The sequence below is a fragment of the Garra rufa genome, chromosome 15, assembly GCF_049309525.1.
Source record: "Garra rufa chromosome 15, GarRuf1.0, whole genome shotgun sequence".
Taxonomy (NCBI): domain Eukaryota; kingdom Metazoa; phylum Chordata; class Actinopteri; order Cypriniformes; family Cyprinidae; genus Garra; species Garra rufa.
Window position 1 is genome coordinate 12,254,981 of NC_133375.1, and position 20,463 is coordinate 12,275,443.

The following is a 20,463-nucleotide window of genomic DNA, read 5'->3' on the forward strand; positions in this document are numbered from 1 at the left end:
ATTTTTCAATCATCTCTGATATAGAAGAAATGAGTTTATAACTTCAGATGTTCAGTTTTCTCCCTCAAGGGGGCGCACAGAACTTAGAAAGTCAAATACTCAATTGAGATTCAAAATACTTTTTTGGACATTGTGTATTGTTTCTTGTTCTTTGCATATTATGCACTAGTAGTCTGACTTGATAAAGATAAAGGTCTACTGACCGGCAAAAACATCCCTGTGTAGCACAAATGCTCTGTTTGCCCCATCAAAGGTGAATTAGAGACAAGATTCAAAAGGGCATTTGATTTAAAATTCTTTTCTTTTTAATATAAAACAGTCGCTGGAAGAAAAAAAATCCTACTAAGCTAACCCTCTTAAAACTTTTCTCACACAAGAAACAGTAAGCACTTTTTCACTTACACATTTTTATTTGGCAAATGCACATTTTCTACTCGACAAATAAGTACCATAAAATAAAACATAATCTCCGAACTTTAGCATCTTATAAAATAAAGAAATATGAAAATAAGGCTTTATTTAACCTCCAGTAAGTGAGGATATTAAAATGATTCACAAAAAAATAGCAGCCCAGATACTCACAGGGTAAAATTTAATCTGTATTTAAAATATAAAATATAAAAACATAATGTACTCATTTCTTTTCATTATAAACTCAATCTATAATTGTCACATTACACGTATTTTTCTATGAAATGGCACAGAAACAAAAAGTGTCTGCCTGTAAAACGGTAGGTACAGTACCAATAAAATATATCTAGTTTTAGAAATTGTGGATAGTATCTTCCATAAAGACTTTTCAAAGATGTTCTATCAAATACAACTTCACAAGTCAGAAGATATAAAGTGTATATACACATTCGTAAATGGCCTGAATAATCTGGAACTTTTAAATAATTTCCAATTTGTCCAAAAAAGACTGCTCATCTTTATTTTTTTTATAAATTTACAGTAGGTGTGCAAAATACCTATAAAACATCTTACTCTTAATACAAGCCTATATTTGTAAACAAATTTAACCAGTATAATTCAAAAGCCCCTTCACAGCAAAAGGCTTTTTAAAATATCTATTTTAAAAATAAGTCCACATTTTGTGTTCACACAACCAAAACATGCTGAACAAACAAGAGAACAAGAAAATATACAATATTTATAAAATACATTTGAGCTGTTTGTAACCTCAGAGCAAGACAAAGCTTCCAGAAAAGCATTATTTCTCATTTTACTGGCTTAAACAGCAGCAACATCAATGTTTTCATATGGCCTGAGCACAAAAATGATTGAAATGAAGCAACTCGCAACACAACATTTGGCTAAATCATGAAATATCAATTGCAAAAATTCCAGCAATTTTTAAAAAGTGTGTTTTAGGAAAACAGGTCTTCAAAATGTTATTTTCAATGACACTTTCATGCTACGTTTTAAATAAAAATGTAAGTATGACACTTAATGTCACTTCCGGGGTAAAACTGTAATTGCACAATGTTGAAAAAAATATTTAGACTGAGGCTTTATGCAGGTAAACTGAACAAAAAAAGAAAATTGATCTATCATATCTATCATAATACCGGAAAACATTCCTACTATGCATTTGGCTGTAATAAAACAAATGGAAATACTTGATTAGAACTGCAAACATGTTGGTGTCACTATTCAATCAACTACCAAATCAGATTGTTAAAAAATGCCTAATCTTTATTATTTTGCTTCAGAATCCTGTATCTATTTTCTAAGATAAAAGCCTCCAAACTGCTGAAAACATTTAATTAATAAGCAGGACAACCAGACAACTAACAGTAGCAGAAAGGGAGGGGATCAAAACAGTATATTTTATTTTTAATGGTATTTTAATTTTAACATTAATGTTAGTTTAACCGTAAAGGGAATTTGAAGTATTATGACTTGTATGGCTTAATATAACATAAATTATGTCTTTTTCTGAAACATGTAGTAGAAAAATCACTGAAATATTTATCTTATTTTAAAAAAATCCACATCGTTTTATACGCTTTTCGGACTATGGGGAGTGCCATTATTTGACTGACATGAAATGGTTGCACTCCATGAGCAACTAGTGCTACCTGTTGCTATTTTTACTGCAACAAAACTTGTAAAATAAAATACTGATAGATGACAGCTACTGAAAAAGCTTACAGGTGGCAATTGATGTAAACGTAGGCTTAAACCAAATGTCATGCCATCAATTTTTCCGCCCAAAAGAAGTCTAAATGCCCTTGGATATCGAGTGAAATCCTGCCAGAATGGCATCTAGCGTTTCTTGTCTCTGCCGTTTGTTAGCTCTTTCAGTAGCTGTGATCTACTAAAAGCTTTAAAGGTATCAGGGCTAAAGTGGAGAGAACAAAAACGCAGGTCTTTAGAAAGTTTTATTCGTCCACAGGAATATTCCCATTCTTTTTTCCCTCTTGTTATCTTTAGGAAATCAGTGAAAACTTGTCTCGCTTCTCTTGTTGCCCTTCGACTGAAAATTTTAATCAAAAGCCACACAATGTGGCATCGTATCAGTATTTTATTTTCCGAACTGTGTTGCCGTAAAAATAGCAACAGGTAGAGCCAGTAGCTCACCGATGGCAGCAATATCATGTCATCAAAAGAATGTCCGAAGTATGTATAAAACGATACAGATTTTTTAAATAACGTATATCTTTCATTAAGCCATACAAGTCTTTCCTTTAAATTGAATGAATTCACAGGTCAATCGTTATTAATATTTTCTAATTTTTTTTTTATTCTTATATTTAATGGAATATTGCAGTACTTATCATAAACATTTTTTCAAGTTGGCAAGTGAGGGACAACCTTACTCTCATACGAGAGCGCAGCAATAGCAAAAGACAACAATCCAATCAATTCCCATTAGACAAAATCAAGTATCGTCCTACATTTTTTCTTATTTGAAAAGGTGTTTCATTTTGATATACTTCACAATGGGAAAGAAAAGGCTATCACGACAATTCGAATACCGGTTAAAATAGAGTGGCGGCACAATTTCAGATTTCACACCTATATAAATGCTTGTATGTACAAGTAAAAGAAACTAACAAGAAAAACACAAGGCATCACAATACTGTGATACTATCATATTGCAGAATCCCTGATTCCCATCATCTAGAGTCTATTTATGACAACAGTCCATATTTTATTTGGCATGAGAACAAGGGCTCATCTGAAGTGCGTCAACTAGGCGAAATGTGCTGAAGAGGACAGATTAGATGCATCTCCCCTGTGATCCAGTTGGTTTTGCATCTGTGTGATTTTGGCCAGAACCTCCAACTCCTGGTGCTGCCGCTCCGTTTTGTGGCTGACCAGCGAACGGTAGAAATGTACAGCGAAAACAATGAACACCAAGCCAAAAGGCACCATGATGGTGGTAGAGGCGATCGCTGCTGCTTCCCCCGGGCTTATACCTGGAGAATCAGTGACATTGGGGGTAGGATCTTTAGTTTTATTCTTCAGAGGGAGGAACTTCACCCAGCAGAGAAGAACCACCTCTGCGAGAAAGAGGAGGGTGCCTATGACGGTGGAGAAGGCCCAGGCCAGCTCGATGTGGCGGTGCATCCGCTCGTGTGGCGATTCCTTTATGGAGTTGAGGTTGTGGACGTTGCTCACGGCCTCCAGGTTGGGCAGGATACATGTGCTGATCATCAAGGCAAAGAGATGAACGGCCACCAGCACTGTTGTGCAGGCACTGAAAGCAATCAATAAGCCAGGAGGGTAATCGTGATTTTCCTCCAGCTGGACCTCCACCATCGCCACCTGAAAACACATTGAAGACTTCAATAAATATTTCAGCAACTGGTTTAAAGGGGGCATCAGATGGCCATATTTTCTATTCGGTGGCGCGTTACAATCAAAAACAAAACGAATCTGGCTCTGATGTTGGGAGAAAATAAAGACTCTTATGTCCACTTTTACATCCAAATACAAAACACCTGCATTGCTTACGAGACATGAGCTGCGTCCGAAATCGCATACTGCTTCAGGACGTACTACATTTAAATTTGAACGTACTTCCCGACGGTTAAAAAAGTATGTTCTATATAGTATGAATATGGGTAGTATGAATGGAATTTGGACGTACGACATCCGCCATGTTGATGTTGTCACGTGTCATAGGTCAGCACCTTCCGTGAATTTTCGAATATGACGACTCCTCTCCCGGAGCCTCATGGGATAGGAAAGTGTCCATGGTATGCGTACTACAGAATTCGGGCAGAAGCAGTAGGTCATCCGGGTACTTCTCGCCTAATGTATTTACAACATTATAATTTCGGACATACTACTAGCCTCACATACTGTTTTTCGCATACTCTATAGCAGCGGTTCCCAATTCCAGTCCTCGCGACCCACCGCTCTGCACATTTTGTGTTTCACGCATCGCTTCCGACGTTTGTTCTATTCCAACGTTACTGCCCTTCGAAGTGGACATCACAGGATATTCCGCCATTATTCATTAGTTCGAAGCGAGCGTATGTGTACCATTTGAAGGTCGTTAAAGCGTGCGAGACGTAAATTTAAAATGCATTTGTTTACAGATGCACTTATGTCACACTTCTCTATTAAGTTTCATCTGTGTGTGAAGACGCTACATGCGGTGGCGTAGCGCAAATATGTGAATGAATGTTTCGAAGTATAGTAAACAGATTTCCCCCGCTTAGGGAGCAGGGAGCAATGAACACTTTGCAGGGACCATGTCAATCGGATCGCAGTTCCTGCACGGACCTCACTTCTAATGAGCTGGTTATCTGAATCAGGTGTGTTAACTAAGAGAGACATGCAAAATGTGCAGAGCGGTGGGGCGCGAGGACTGGAATTGGGAACCGCTGCTCTATAGTAGGGAGGTATGTGATTTCAGACGCAGCGATGGTTGTCGGTACAGCTACTCAAGTGCAGAGAAAATGGTGGACAGCATACAACTAACTGAGGAAGGAAATATTAAAATACTTGACAATCGGTCAGTGGCTGTGGGCGGGGCTTAAGCAATATGACATCATACTGCTCAGAAAATCAAAATGGTTTGATAATTGAGAGTGTTTTGGGGGGTTAAAAAAAGAGAAGTGAGTGGATTTTTATCATTGTAGGGTGATTGTGTCCACAAACTTCAAAACATATTTTTATGCAAACACCATGTAAAAGTGAATTGTGTATCCGATGTCGCTTTTAAGCAAAAACCTTGTTACTTACAAAAAAAAAAAAAACATTAAAGATACAATGAAATAAACATTCAAGTAGATTTGAGTAAAACACGCACAGCCGTCCTCCTCTGATGAAGTTACTTTAAAGAAAAATAGTCACCAAGGCTCACCCCAATTGGCCTGACGGGGGTGCTACAGCGATCTAAAGTACAAAATCAATCATAACTCCTCAACTGTTTGTTGCAAGTGTCTCTCGCCGGAAAAAAATGTGCGATTTGGCGAAGTTTTCGGCTATTTAGTATGTTTTGAAAAACCTACTTTTGCAAACTAGTCCTAGGTTTTTTACCCAATCTGAACCAAACCAGTGCAGAAAGACTATCTGGAGAGTGAATACCTATAATTACTTTCGACTCTCTGTTGCAAAGCGATGCCAAAACGTTTGAAAGGAGGAGGGCCGCTTTTAATAAAACGGCTACAACTTTTGAACGGAATGAAATATCTTCGCCAAACTCACAACATGTATGTAAGAGCTGAATATAAGGTCACATGAAAAAAGTCACAGATCTTGGACACTTGGTGGCACTATAAGAGGGGGGAAAAAAACATAAAAGCGGCCATAACTACACACCTGTTTGTCCTATCAACATGAAAATATGTATGCACGGTCTTGGTCCAAAGTGCCACACGTGGCTATGAGGACATTTGTGTATCTAAAAAAACATGGCCGCCATAGGCAGATGAACTTTGAGCACCTATTAAACAAGCTTGGGCCACTGAAATGGGCCACTGGGGGGCTAATCAAATTTTTCCAGGGCGTAAATGATTGTACACTGTGCAGTTTTCCACATGGACGCACAATATTTGTATCATACGACAGACCTTCTCGTTCCAAACACCTTTGCCTCTAGAACCACTGCTGTCAATCAAATAGTTTCTTTAATGATTAAGAAAATGTAAAATAAATAAACTTTGGCAAACTAGTCCAAGGTTTTTCGCTCAAAAGCACTGCAGCACAAATCTCTGGACTCTCTAGGTCAATAATTATCATAATTATTACTGGGTCGTTTAGAAAAGGTGCCCGTCCAAAAATGCCCAAACGCCTATATAGCCTAAACGAAAATTCAAAACTTCACGAAACCTGATTCTTAACAAACTTGCAACGTTTTAGGGGAATCGGACCACCGCTGGCGCTATAACAGTCATAAACTTTAAAAGACATCATATTTCTAAGTCTATTTCTAATCACTGATTTGGGTGGTTACAGGCTTGCTATATATATAAATATATATATAAATAATATGTAATGTCTTTTTTCATGTGCTTAAATGTCTTAAAGCGATTGAAGCCTGGTAATCTGGTAATTTAGCAGAAATAAAATAAGAAAGGTTTTTTTTCATGGTTTTGGTTAACTATAATACCCCTACCACATAGACAGATATTGTTTGATTAAAACTTTAATGCTTGCAGATTGCAAACAGATTTAATAAACTTCCATTTTATAAATTTAACTTAATTGTATGCAATGAAATTGTGACAAAATGTTCAAGAATTGTGTTGCATTAGCTCATTGTAATTTCCTAAATTGATCAAGCAGTAAAAACAGATTCTATATTCTCTGCAAACACGTCTCAACATCTTGTAATTTGTAATTATGTTATAACTTTACTGGTCTTGTTTTACTGATTTTTAATAAAAATTAAGATTTTTTTTTTTTTTTTTACAGTTAGCAGACAAGATTTCATTTTGTAAACAAAGCGTTTCTCATGCGTTTGAAAACACTACAGATCACATGTCCTCTGTGTAATAAGGCTTAATAGCAGCCCATTGTGTAACTGATGCCACGGATATGAAAATGAGTATGGAAGTCAATAGTAGGTTACAAAAGAAGTGCACTACTCTTGTACGTTCAGAACAACCAAATATGCAAACTACAACCGAAATGTGTAATCATGTTGCATGTTCACACTGATCCCTAAGAGAGAGGTGTTTATGAAATGCAGTTTCCTCATGCCACTCATATGCAGCTCATTTCCTGTGTTGCACTTATTGCTCAGAGACTAACCTCAAGCACACCAATCACACTCTGAAAGAATATCACACCTTTTTCCAGCGCATTTCCGGGAACGTATATACATTTCTGGTGCCCAGGTTGGTCGTAGGTCTATTCAACAGGGAAACTGTAGTTTACGAGTACAAAATAAATAGGCTTCTTAACTTTTAAAGGGAGGAAACAATGCTTTTGTTGTTGAAATCAAAGGATGTGTGTTCAATCAAACTTCACAGTATTTCAGTGTATATTCATCATCACCACAGTATGAACAGGTTGCATAACATACCCTCATATTAATATTTCGATAAAGGACATTTATTTAAAAACTGAAATGCAGTAGGGAATATCTGCATTATTGTAAACCACAAATGTCAATTTCTTTCTCATTTATGTGATGTAATGAACTTTTATCAGTATACTTAACGTGACGCTGATGAAGGAAGTACACTTCCTCTGTGCAAAAACGGAAACATGTCACAGTGATGATACTGAGGCCCTCAAAAATTTCCCCATAACTGAAGCTGCTGCCAAAATAATAGTTAATACAGTAATTGCTACTATACAATTATAAATAACTATAATTAATAATACAAGACCTCCTCTCAACATTGTAAGATGCTTTTATTTATTTTATTTTTTTAGTATTTACGATGTATTGGTGTTAAGGAATCTGCAGAAGAATCGTTCTCATCTTCTCCCACGCACTGACTCAAGTTTTTCCGTTCACTGCTCTAAAAAATGCTTGGTTAAAAACAATCCAATTAGGGTTAAATATTGTCAAACCCAGCGATTGGGTTGTTTTGACCCAGTGGTTGGGTTAAACGTTCGACCAACCTGCTGGACAGTTATATTTAAGTCAACTATTGTTTAAAAAAATAAAAATACACTACCAGTCAAAAGTTTTCAAACAGTAAGATTTTTAATGATTTTTTTTTTTTTTTTTGCTCACCAAACCTGCATTTATTTCTAATCTAAAATACAGCAAAAGCAGTAATATTGTGAAATATTTTAACTATTTTAAAAAACTGCTTTCTATTTTAATATATTTTAAAATGTAACTTATTCCTGTGATCAAAGCTAAATTGTCAGCGCATTACTCCAGTTAGAAATCAGTCTAATATGCTGATTTACAGTTCAATAAACATTTATTATTAATTATTATTATTATCAATATTTAACACAGTTGAGTACATTTTTTTTCAGGATTCATTGATGAATAGAAAGATCCAAAGATCAGCATTTATTTGAAATATACCATTGAGAAATTGTAGAAATTAATACTTTTATTTAGCAAGGATGCTTTAAACTGATCAAAAGTGGTGATAAAGTTTATTATGTTACAAAGAAATTATATTTTAGATAAATGCTGTTCTTCCAAACTTTCTATTCATCAAAGAAACTTGAAAAATTCTACTCAGCTGTTTTTAACATAATAATTAAAAAATATTCAAAATATTCGAATGCTTTCTGAAAGATCATGTGACTGGAGTAATGATGCTAAAAATTCAGCTTTGAAATCGCAGGAGTAAATTACATTTTAAAACATGTTCAAGCAATAAAAATTGAACGGTAAAAATATTTCAAAATTTTACTGTTTTTGCTGTACCTTGGATCAAATAAACGCAGGCTTGGTGAGCAGAAGATACTTCTTTAAAAAACATTAAAATCTTTTAAAATATATTTAAATATATATATATATAATTTATGGCAGATTTTCAAATGAACGCAACATAGGTTGGAAATTGAAAAAAAAAAGAAATTACTAAAAATCTAAAATTATTTAAATTACTAGAGGCATCAATAATAATCAAAAAATTAATTCATTACACATATTAATAAAAGTTAATTTCCAACCTATTTTGGGTTTAGCCAGCCATAAAGTAATTTGTAAACAATATTTGAGGTAAATAAAACTACCCAGCATGTTGGGATAAACATTTAACCCAAACCCTGGGTCAAAACAACCCAATCCCTGGGTTTGTTTGTATTTAACCCTACTTGATTGGGTTCTTGCCCTCAAAGACAGACTACAGCATAAACCAATAGCATTCGAGTCTGTGTAGTAAAGGAACATTTCATTGGTTACGCCTACTAAACATACGCCCCCTTCAGTGAAGGAGTTGCTCTTTTGCACAAGATATAAGATAACTCTTTCTGGAACGAACTCGGAAAAAAGTTACTAAATAAAAATACAGGGAAAAGGAGGTAAGGAGCAAGTATGCGAATTTTAACAAATCGATTGAGTGAATTATTTAATGATCCATAAAACACAAAAAGACACCTGTCGCCCCCTACTGGCGTGCAAAGTGAATCATTTATTGAACAGATTCTTCTCTGAAAGCAGCAAATAATACTTTAGAGTTATGTCGAAGAAAGACTTAAACACAAGGCTATAAAAGGCAAAAGTTTCTAGCCCTCTGATTACGCTATATCCATGACAGGTGTCGTTTGCACATCAAAGTAACTGACATGTCATGCGTCACGTTACAAGGCTCAAACTCCGAAAACTTGCCAGGCTTTCGAGCAATGTAAGTTTCTCCTTGCATAAAAAGTGTTCAGTAATTACTTTATAAACTCACCATAGCAAAGCCGGAGAGCAGAGCAGAGGTTCTGCTGGTCGCTTTAAGTTTAGCTCGACTCAAGTAAAGTTTTCTCCATGACAAAGCTTGAAGCGAATGCTCGTTCGAACTCATTGCGCTTGTTTTGGTGTGCGAAAGTTTAGAAACGTTATGCTTTAATCCGCTTTTGTGTCTTCTTGATTACCCTTCGTATGTTTGCCAAAGCCCTTCAACCCGATGTGACATACTCAGATTGTAAAATGACCAACCCCAGTTACTCGGCACTACAGTGTGATCCATCAGAAACTACAAATCGAGCTACCCACAATGCACCGCTGACGGTCACTGCGCTGATGACGCCTCTTGGGATTTGTAGTCCAAAACTTAATTTTTCGTCACGCGGGCTCGGTTTGAACTGTCATGTCCTGGAATTGTTTTTTATGTTGCTGCAGTTAATACATATTGTACAACCTACTCCCATTCTCATTTGCAAGCTTTATTCTCGAACCAAAAGAGTTTGTTTGCTTAATGAAACCCACCAAAAGTCTAAATTTATCTTAATTTCCCCGCAATGACTGTCTTGTTGTTTTGTTTTTTAACAGGTGCAGACTCTGAACTGGCATTAGGAATCTGTATGATGCATGAATAAGGTAATCTCTCTTTTTTTGTTTTGTTTTCTGGTTTACAACTGATTAGGAGGTATACAGCCAAATATAGATGAATGTCATTGTGTTTAAGAAACCGAGATGAGGTTTCATATCTAATTATATCTGTTTTCAAAATTTACTGTAGGTTTTACATCAACCAATATTGTGGTATTTGTAGTAAGGGCATAATAACCACATATCAAACCATGAATGGACCCCAGTTACAATGGTTAAATCAATGTAACTGTAGTTCCCAGGAACTAGGCCATTTGCTTATAAAAATAGCAGCCTATACAAATACAAATTTTATAACTGCATTGCTGTAACTGTAGGCCTAATAAAATGATTGAGGTTATTTGCATTATTGTTAGCATGATTCAGCATTATCTGTAGAATACCATACTTACTATAGCGTATGTGGTAAGTTTTCATAAAAAATTATTTTCATTTGACAATGTCGCAATTTCCTTAAAAGTTAGATAAGCAAGGGGCTGGATTAGGTAGCACAAGGAATAATATATGTTATTTTCTTTATAGGCAATTATCTATAAAGTTGACTTCATCTTACATGTTCTCCCAAACCAGTTAAACAAATTGTAAAAACTTCCTTGGTCATGTGATTCAATTACAAAAAAAAAAGCCAATTAAGAAAAATATGATAAATTATGGAAAAAAATAATATAAAAAATATATAGGAAAAACAATGCAGCATACACAAATACTTAAGCATAGTTTTGTCCAATAAATATTGTAATTGCAATTGCACAATTTAAAGTTACCATGACATTGGAATTAGCCCTTTTTATTTTCAAAATATTTTTCTATTCAAGATGAGAACGAAACGTTGTGTAATCAGACTTTCGGCCAGGATTGTAGCTAACTCAAATTGAAATGATAATACATATAAATAAAATAAAACATTTTTGTTACTTGAAATAAAATAAACATGAACTGAAATAAAATTATTATATATATTATAAAAGTATAAAATATACATTCTGATATTTTCAGCTAGTTGCAAAATTATGGAGGACCAAAGTACTCTTTATGAAATAAGTAATAAATTCAGTAAAACAACAATTAAATAAACCAGTTTATGCTAAAATAATGATATACACTACCAGATTTTTAATGTACAGCAAAAACAGTAAAATTTTGAAATATTTTTATTATTTAAAAAAACAAAAAAAAAACAGATTTGCTGCTCAAAAAATATATATTATTATCAATATTTAAAGCAGTCGAGTACTTTTTTCAGGATTCTTTGATGAATAGAAAATTCAGAAGAACAGCATTTATCTGAAATAGAAATCTTTGTAACATTATAAATGTCTTTTTCCTCACTTTTGATCAATTTAAAGCATCCTTGCAAAGTAAATAGTATTAGTTTCTGTAATTAATTTATTTTTTTATTACTTCTATACATCAAAGAATCCTGAAAAAAATTACTCAACTGCTTTAAATAATAATAATAATAATAATAATAATAATAATAATAATAATAATAATAATAATAATAAATGTTTCTTGAACAGCCATCAGCATATTAGAATGATTTCTGAAGGATCATGTGACACTGAAGACTGGAGTAATTATGCTGAAAAGTTAGCTTTGATCAACGTGCTGTCCAAAAATTAACTAGTCTAACTAGAGGTAGTACAATAGCAAAAAATTTAACTGGAATAAGAAGTAATGCAATCTATATTGACAGGGGGGGAAATAATACAAATGACAAAAACAGTACAAAATATAAAAAAATAAAAAAATAGTTTAAGATATTAATAAAAACTGCAGTGGTACTAAAATAGCACTACTTTGTACTCAAAACCTATTTTTATATTAACATTATACTAGTATCTGTGTGGCATCTTGTATTTTTTCTGCCTTTTTTCTGAATCAATGCAAGTGGTTTGACAGATTGTTCTAGAGATTTTAGCCTTTTGATTTTAATCTTAACACTTGTTAAACCTTAACTGATGCATTTTAGTTCAAACAACTTCCCAAATGTGGGTGCCCAAATCTGCCATTCAGCAGAATAGGTTGCATTAGTAAAATAAATGCTGATCCAAACAAAGCCCACTTCCTCAAATCTGACTCGTGTGAGATTTCCTAAAAAACAAAGGCCCCTAAACGTGACATATCTTACCATTGTCATTCAAATGAGCACCTCAGCTTGTTTCACTAACACTGCTGTATGAGACTTTCATGCCCTGATGCTTGCAGAAAACAACACAGTAACACTAAACAATCAAACCCAGATCAACCGATAACTTCCTGTATTTGTAAGAGGAAGGCAACTTCAGACCCTCTGAATCACTCGCAGAGCGAGACCTTGCTCTCACACAGTAATGTCAGTAGTCCTTTTGTGTGCGGCAGTGTTTCCCCTCCCCCCTCCATCTCCCACCCAAACCCACAGTACAATGTGTGCTCTTTGTAGGCAAGCCTGTAACTGGACGCCAGCTGGTCTGTGATTGGCTGAGCCGCGGCCCCCACTCCCCCATCTTCTTTTTCTGGTGCATATGCATGAGATAGCAGGCTGCTGTGTGCCTGTGCAGCTGCCTGTTCCAGACAGGAAAAGAGAGGGAGAGAAACAGGAGCGAGACATTGGGGAAGGTTAGAGGAAGCGGAATAGAGAAAGGAAATCGGGTGAGGAGACGGAGAGCGCCTGCGATTAGGGGGGTTGTAATCATGTCTATGTTCTGTTTGTCTGGCTGGCTATGAGATCAGGCAGCCATGGCCATGTCACTGAGTGCCGACGATGAGGATTACGACTCGGACACAGCCGAACAGGTCAGCACACACACACACTCTCTCTCTCTTCTCATACACACACCACACAAACAATTAGCCGCCTTCTCAGGTTCCCTTCCTAGTAGCACCATGGCTCTCAAACAAGGCATGGGTTTTCTCCTCCTCCTTCTGCTTTCTTCACCTTCCTCATCATCTTTCGTCTCTTTCTCTGCGTTTCTCAGTTTCTGGGTTTTGCTTTATTATTACAACTAGAGAGGTTTCCATTTGACAACAAGGGGGGAGAAACTAAAGCAACAGAGAAGAGTGGATCTGTCTTATTGTTTGTCTCCATTGAGCTTCAGCTATCAGTTGTGATTGGTTTGACTCATACGTGCCTCCTTCAGAGCGCCTTGTTTAAGGAAAAAAGCATGTTCCCCTTGGTTTACATTTGTGTTTGGATGTGGTTCATAATGGTTTGTCTGCTTCTGTTGGGAAAATGTAGTAGCTAGTAAGTAGTAAAATGTAGTAGCTAGACTTTTTTTGGGGTGTGATGTACTCTGTCTTTCACACATGTGTGGGTTGTTTAGAGTAAAACTGTATTAAAGAAGGACTGAAGTTCCTCAAAGCAACAGCATGACTGGACATGTGTTGCCCTTAAGTTCCCTTCCCAAGATGCACTTCTGTTTTCTAGGAAATAGAGCAACATGCTTGGTTTGTTTTTAAGTGAGGACAAAATCTAGGCTACTCTGTAAAAAAAATGTTGTTGAAGTTGTAAATTAAATATTATTGGAGTGTGTTTTACAATAAATTAGTATTTCAGTTTTTCTACTTAAACATTTCAAATTTATTCAATGTGTTGCTCGACATTTCCATGTAAATTATTGCAAATTTGACAATTTTTAGCAATTTGTGAGTGAAAATATGTGACCCTGGACCACAAAACCAGTCATAAGGTAAAATTTTACAAAACTGAGATGTATACATCATATGAAAGCTCAACAAATAAGCTTTCTATTGATGTATGGTTTGTTAGGATAGGACAATATTTGGCCGAGATACATCTATTTGAAAATCTGAAATCTGAGGGTGCAAAAAAATCTAAATACTGAGAAAATCACCTTTAAAGTTGTCCAAATTAAGTTCTTAACAATGCATATTACTAATCAAAAATTACATTTTGATATATCTACAGTAGGTATTTTACAACAAAAATCTTAATGGAACATGATCTTTACTTCATTTCCTAATGATTTTTGGCATAAAAGAAAAAACAATAATTTTGACCCATACCATGTAGTTTTGGCTATTGCTACAAACATACCCCAGCGACTTAAGACTGGTTTTGTGGTCCAGGGTCACATATATAGATTGTTTTTTTTGTTGTGCAATGATTAATCGCGAATGAAAGATTATGTGTACATAATATGTGTGTGTACTGTGTATATTTATAATGTGTGTGTGTATATATATATAAAAACACACACATGCATGCATATATAAGAAAAATGTTGTTTATATATAAACATATTCATATAAATTATATGAATATAAAAATATACATGTGAATACATGTAAATATTTTCAAAATATATATTGTATGTTTGTGTCTTTATATATACATAATACATATACATGGTACACACACATGTATGAACAAACAAACAAAAAAATCACGATTAATCGTTGCCCAGCACTAATTTTTTATTTTTATTTTTTGCATTAATTTGAAAGGTCAAAAATAACTAAGAACAGCAGGTTAGGTGTAGGATTTTATTTTCTAAGGGAGCATAACTTGCAGACTTTTGCAACAGGCACCTGCGTATTTGCTTACAAACTTACTTGTGGCGCAGTACTTGTTGGCATGAGGTAGCATACACATGTGACCCGTGACCACAAAACCATTCTTAAGTATCACGGGTATATTTGTACTAATAGCCAAAAATACATTGGATGCATCAAAATTATACATTTTTCTTTTATGCCAAAAATCATTAGGGTATTAAGTAAGGATCATGTTCCATGAAGAGACTAAATTTCCTACCATAAATATATCAAAACTTAATTTCTGATTAGGAATATGCATTGCTAAGAACTTCATTTGGACAACTTTAAAGGCGATTTTCTCAGTATTTAGGTTTTTTTGCCACTTCAGATTCAAGTTTTTCAAGTAGTTGTATCCATAATGTTGCCATATCTTAACAATCCATATTTCAATGGAAAGCTTATTTATTTATACATGCAGCTCAATTTAAAAAAAATTTACCCTTATGACTGGTTTTGTGGTTCGGGGTCACATATAAAGTAGATGTCACTGAACCAAGTAAGCAACATGTGCTCACTAGCAACACAAATAATGCATGCATTTCAAATCTCTTAATCCCTGTCATGACATATAACTGAGTTCCATATTTTTAAAACAACTATGTTGAAGACTGGGGGAGGGGTGAAGTAAAGTGTGGGGGGAACAATAGGAGGGCCCGACTGCTCTTGGGCTCCCTGTCTGAGATCATCTTGGGTAGTCTATAAGTCAAAACGTAAGTTTGGCAAGACTCTTTAGATGTGTTTAGTCTAAAGATATGGTAACATTAGCAGAATTTCAGCAAATTTTGCGTGACCAACTTGAACCTGTTGCACAATCTACAATGTTCCTGATTGAACTCAGACGAATTCCTGTATTTAAGCAAAATTTTGCCAGCAAAAAAAGTCTTAAGTCAGTTGTCAATAGTGTAGCAATATATGAATCAGCATTCACACATAATTCTCTTTTAAACCAAGCAGCTTCCTGTTGTGTTTCAGCGTGGTAAATTTGCATGACCAACTTGAACCCATTGCAAAATCTGCATGCAGAAATCATTTGCCCTTATGCAAAATTCCTGATTGCATGGACTTCTATTGAAATTGCTGTATTTTTCCTGCTTTGTGCAATTCATGTAAATGAGTCAAGTTTATTAGTGCGTTCGTTTCCAAATATTTCACGGCTCACCTAAAGTTCACCATGTTTTCACAGACTTGGTCATCACTATTGTGCCGAGGCGATAGCTTTAATAATCCCAGAACATTAGTTGCAATGAAGCATTATGACTCATTGGGTCCTTTGACTTGTATCATGGTGTGATCACAATAAAGTGCCAGAAATTAGACATAAACTCTCACCCATGATCATAAGCAAACATGTTCACAGACTAGAATTATGCTTCTATTGGTGTGTATACAAAATGACATATAGATGATTTTGTTTACAACATGAATAAGTGTTTTATTGTTGCATTCAAGTCATGTCAGAATTATCTAGTATAAGTTGAGCATGCATGAATTTGCTTTAAAGTTGGGGGCGTGTCAATAAATTACTTCAGTATTGAGCATCATAGTATAGTTTACAATCAAGTTGTATTCTAAGACAGTAAAGCAAGGCATAAAAAGACCTACCTGGTCTCATAACCAAAACATACCTTTGGAAAGCTTTTCGCAAGATATGAAATACGTACCATTAAGTACATATCACTGCAGTTTCCAACAGAAATGAACACTAGAGGTGGTAAATCAGCAAGCACTTGTAATCGTTTTTGTACACCATAATGATTGCAATTCCATATGTTCCATAAAAAAACCAACGTCACATAAAACGTACCGGATGTACGCTCATCTGTTCCAGGGGAAATTAAGTTTCTGTACTTAATTTCATTCTCTGTAGAAGCGCAAAAATTATAAAATACACCTAAAGTGCATCTTTCTTTCCTTTGTCAGGAAGTTGACAATTGAGAAAGGAACATGAAATTATGGATTATGGAACATGTCTGTTTCATTCATACTAAAATCACTTGAATAGGCATTACAGTGTAATTATTATTTCCAATTCTCATAAGCAGGGCTTCAATTCAACCCGCAACAAAAGATGCAAGTGGATTTTTGGTGTTGTGTGACTCAGTCTGAAAAAACAAATGTGTCTCTAGGTGTAAGTGCATGCTGATGGGAATGATGAGACTGGCTGATGTGTAACATGATGTTTCTAGATGTACTTTGTAGAACATTTGGTTGTAATGATTACTTCATGACCCTATAGCAAATTATTGATTGGTTGAACATTGCAAGTAACTTGCAGAAGACATGAAATGGAATGAGGCTCCTCAGAAAGTACAGTCTTGTGCTGTTTGTTTATTCATCTGTTTTGCTGGAGTGGCAGTGCAGTGTATAATGGAAGAGTAACATCAGTCCAAACAGTCATTTGTTTGAGGTGGAGATTACATCTTAGGTCCTCACACATGTGTAGCTCTCGGACAGCTGATGAATACTGGCTGTGATGCAGCATTCTTTTGGAAACGTCTATCTCTCATATTGGGTTCCAGACTCGGACAGTGGGGATAGAGGTCACAGCTGTGATGCATCACTCCAAAGCACAAAAACACTGTTGTGCTCTACAGTACGCATTTGTACAGTCAGCATTCTGCACCGCTCTGCAGCTCCCTGAATCTGTTATGATGAAACATAGCGCTGGGGGATGGTTGTGTTCTAGTTGTTTTGTTGTAAGGAAATGATGTCGCACAGGCTTTTGCAAGAGCAAAAAATAGCTCTACGACAGTTATTTGATCAAACTCTAAAACACCCAATCAAGATGAATACAGCACCAATGATCTCAAGTATATTTCTGTACTACATTGCTGCTATTTAGTCCCTCAGAGGAACTATCTGCAACGGGAAACGAAATAGTCAACCACTTCCCCCTTCTGAGCCAATTAAATGTTGAATAGAAGTATTCCTTCACTCCACCAGTCAGCAAGAACTGCTGTGTTGCCATGGTTACATTGCAGAAGGACAGACTTCCAGTACTGCACTGCAGTTTTGTGCATGTGTTGTAATGTATTCATTATCTGAGCTGGAAGGCAAGATAGGATTCTTCTGGAGAGGGTGAAGATTATAACCATTGCATTGATGCTAATATAAGACATTAGTAATGATAAACAAGGTTACATCTTAGCTTTACTGTACAGTGTGAAAGAAAATGCAAGCCAATGTAATAAAGAACAAATTGTTCTCACACATATGCATCTGTGGCACCTGGTACCAGTGAAAACACATTGTTTTCCTTCACAGAACTATGTATATTTGGATAATGTAAAGGTAAATTATGTCAATCACATATTTACATGACCAGGAAAATGCTCTTAGTATATTGCATGCTATATTTTATACAGGGATAACTGGAATTACATTTATAGATAAAGTAGACATTGCAGCAGAGTTTCTGCACTTTCTACTTGCAACTAGCCTGTATTTTGAACATTATTACACTTCCAAAGTATTGCTGTACATGATCCCAAGTGTAACCAGAACAAATTTGCTGGAATCCACTGTTTCTTCGGCTTATTACTACATTAGAGAGCAATCACAGTGATCCAAATAACAGAGCGGCATGAAGAGGTTTCTAAATAGGTTATATTCTAACAGCTGAGCTGCATAAGCAAAGCAAGAAAGGTGCACAGTCGAGTTAGAATGTGATGATAAACAATAGCAATCAAATGTTGTCAATCTCAAGGGTGAACGAATAAAGGATATGAGAATAGATCATTTTGAAGCATGGTGCATAAATCAAGCAGTAGATTCATACAAGGAACGTGGGCGGGTAAACAGACAAAACGAGGGGCTGGTAAGAGCTTTGAACCATGGAGAGCTGTATATGTACGGAATAAAGTCATTACAGAAGAGCACCTATAATACTCAACATGGGAGCTTATCACATGTGAACCAGGTGCCTTTGCAATTTTTTTTCTGTCAAGCAAATGTTAAAAAAGAATGTGGGCTACAAGTATGCATTGAAACATTAAATTAGCAGCAAGTTTAGCTTATGAGCATCCACAAATACAGCTAAATTATATGTTTACAATCTAATTTCATACAGGAACAAAACCTGACAAATAGAGAGAAAAATAGCATTTCACTACTGTTCCAAGATGCCTAGTGCACCTAAATGTAAAACGTGAAAATTGTAGGAGATTCTTCTGTTTTAAACCTCTGAGCTGGACCATATTTTAATGTTTTTTGGGCAAAAGTATGTTCTACATGACTGTAATCTATTGTTATATTATTAAATTTCCGTTTTTATTTGTTTCCCCCATTAGCAACGGCTACCCAACAGACCCAAGCCCAAGATGGCTGCATCAACGGCAGCAACGACTCCGGCGGCGACCACTTCTTCGTCCACTGCAACAGCAGTCAAGCTACCGTCCAATCGAACCTCCTCTGGAGCTCGCCGTAGGCGCACACGATGTCGAAAATGCGAGGCATGTGTGCGGACAGAATGTGGAGAGTGTCACTTCTGTAAGGACATGAAGAAGTTTGGAGGACCTGGTCGAATGAAACAGTCTTGCATTATGAGACAATGTATAGCGGTAAGAAACTCAATTCCATAGACACTGGCACTGAGATTATTAATGAACCAAATGTCACACAGCTGATACGTAAATTCAAACCTATTTCAGAATTTTTTACTTGAGAGACACCCATTTCAGACCCAGAATAATTTCTTTAGAAATCTGATTTTGTAACATAGAAGCAGTCTTTGTAAGGAATCCACTTTAGCCAGTGCTCAAGGCTGTTTACGTAAATTTAATTGAAATTAAGAAATTGGAATTCCTCCAGAATTCTCCTTCACCACTTACTCCATAGAGCCTGAGCAAATGTATGAGGAACTGGCAGAATTCCATGTTGATGTAGCGATGGAAATGTATCAGTACAGACATTTAATAATTTATCAAACTGAGATTCAGAATATATGCCCAAACTATGCAAATAAAGGTGGTAATTCAGATAATTTATCATATTTTATTATATGCATATTTTGTAACCATTCTTTTTGATATTCTGGATTGTTTGCGTATTATTCCACAGCCTGTATTACCGCATACAGCAGTATGTGTGGTGTGTGGTGAAGCTGGTAAAGAAGACACACTTGATGATGAAGATGAAAAATTTAATGCCATGCTCATGGAGTGCTCTATCTGCAACGAGATTGTCCATCCAAACTGCCTCAAGGTCAGACTGACTGAACCCTAAACTAACCACTAGCATAAGAGTATATTTCTAGTTAAATGCAAAGCATTATGTGCTGCTCTTTCTTTTGTTTTGTGTGGGCACAGAAGAAGGAAGTGATTTGGCTAAAGTGCATGTTTGTGGGCGGCTCTGACTTTTTTTTTTTAACATCCTTTAGTTCCTCTTTAGTGTGTGGTGGTGTAGTGTATTCACATTATTAGCGAGAGTGTTTTTATAAACGATCTCTCTTCTGTGCTGGTCTCTTGCTTATACAGGTGAAGGATGCAGCTGGGGTAGTAAAT

At 35.7% G+C, this 20,463-nt stretch overlaps 2 protein-coding genes across 2 annotated transcripts in view; one reads left to right on the plus strand and one right to left on the minus strand.

The window, feature by feature from the left end:
- Positions 1 to 390: 390 nt before the first annotated feature.
- Positions 391 to 10,047, minus strand: orai1a (ORAI calcium release-activated calcium modulator 1a). The gene is made up of 2 exons (XM_073818879.1): positions 9,783 to 10,047; positions 391 to 3,774 (listed from the first exon to the last, which is right to left on the minus strand). Exons 1-2 carry the CDS (start codon positions 9,894 to 9,896, stop codon positions 3,199 to 3,201), a joined length of 690 nt encoding a protein of 229 aa, XP_073674980.1. The 5' UTR covers positions 9,897 to 10,047; the 3' UTR covers positions 391 to 3,198.
- A 2,840-nt stretch (positions 10,048 to 12,887) lies between these two features.
- Positions 12,888 to 20,463, plus strand: part of kdm2ba (lysine (K)-specific demethylase 2Ba) — a 15,613-nt gene continuing 8,037 nt past the window's right edge. Inside the window, exons 1-4 of the mRNA XM_073819796.1 lie at positions 12,888 to 13,198; positions 19,252 to 19,521; positions 20,021 to 20,164; positions 20,437 to 20,457. Of these exons, the coding sequence (XP_073675897.1) occupies positions 13,142 to 13,198; positions 19,252 to 19,521; positions 20,021 to 20,164; positions 20,437 to 20,457 (492 nt within the window). The 5' untranslated portion in view covers positions 12,888 to 13,141. The remainder of the gene's footprint in view (positions 13,199 to 19,251; positions 19,522 to 20,020; positions 20,165 to 20,436; positions 20,458 to 20,463) is intronic.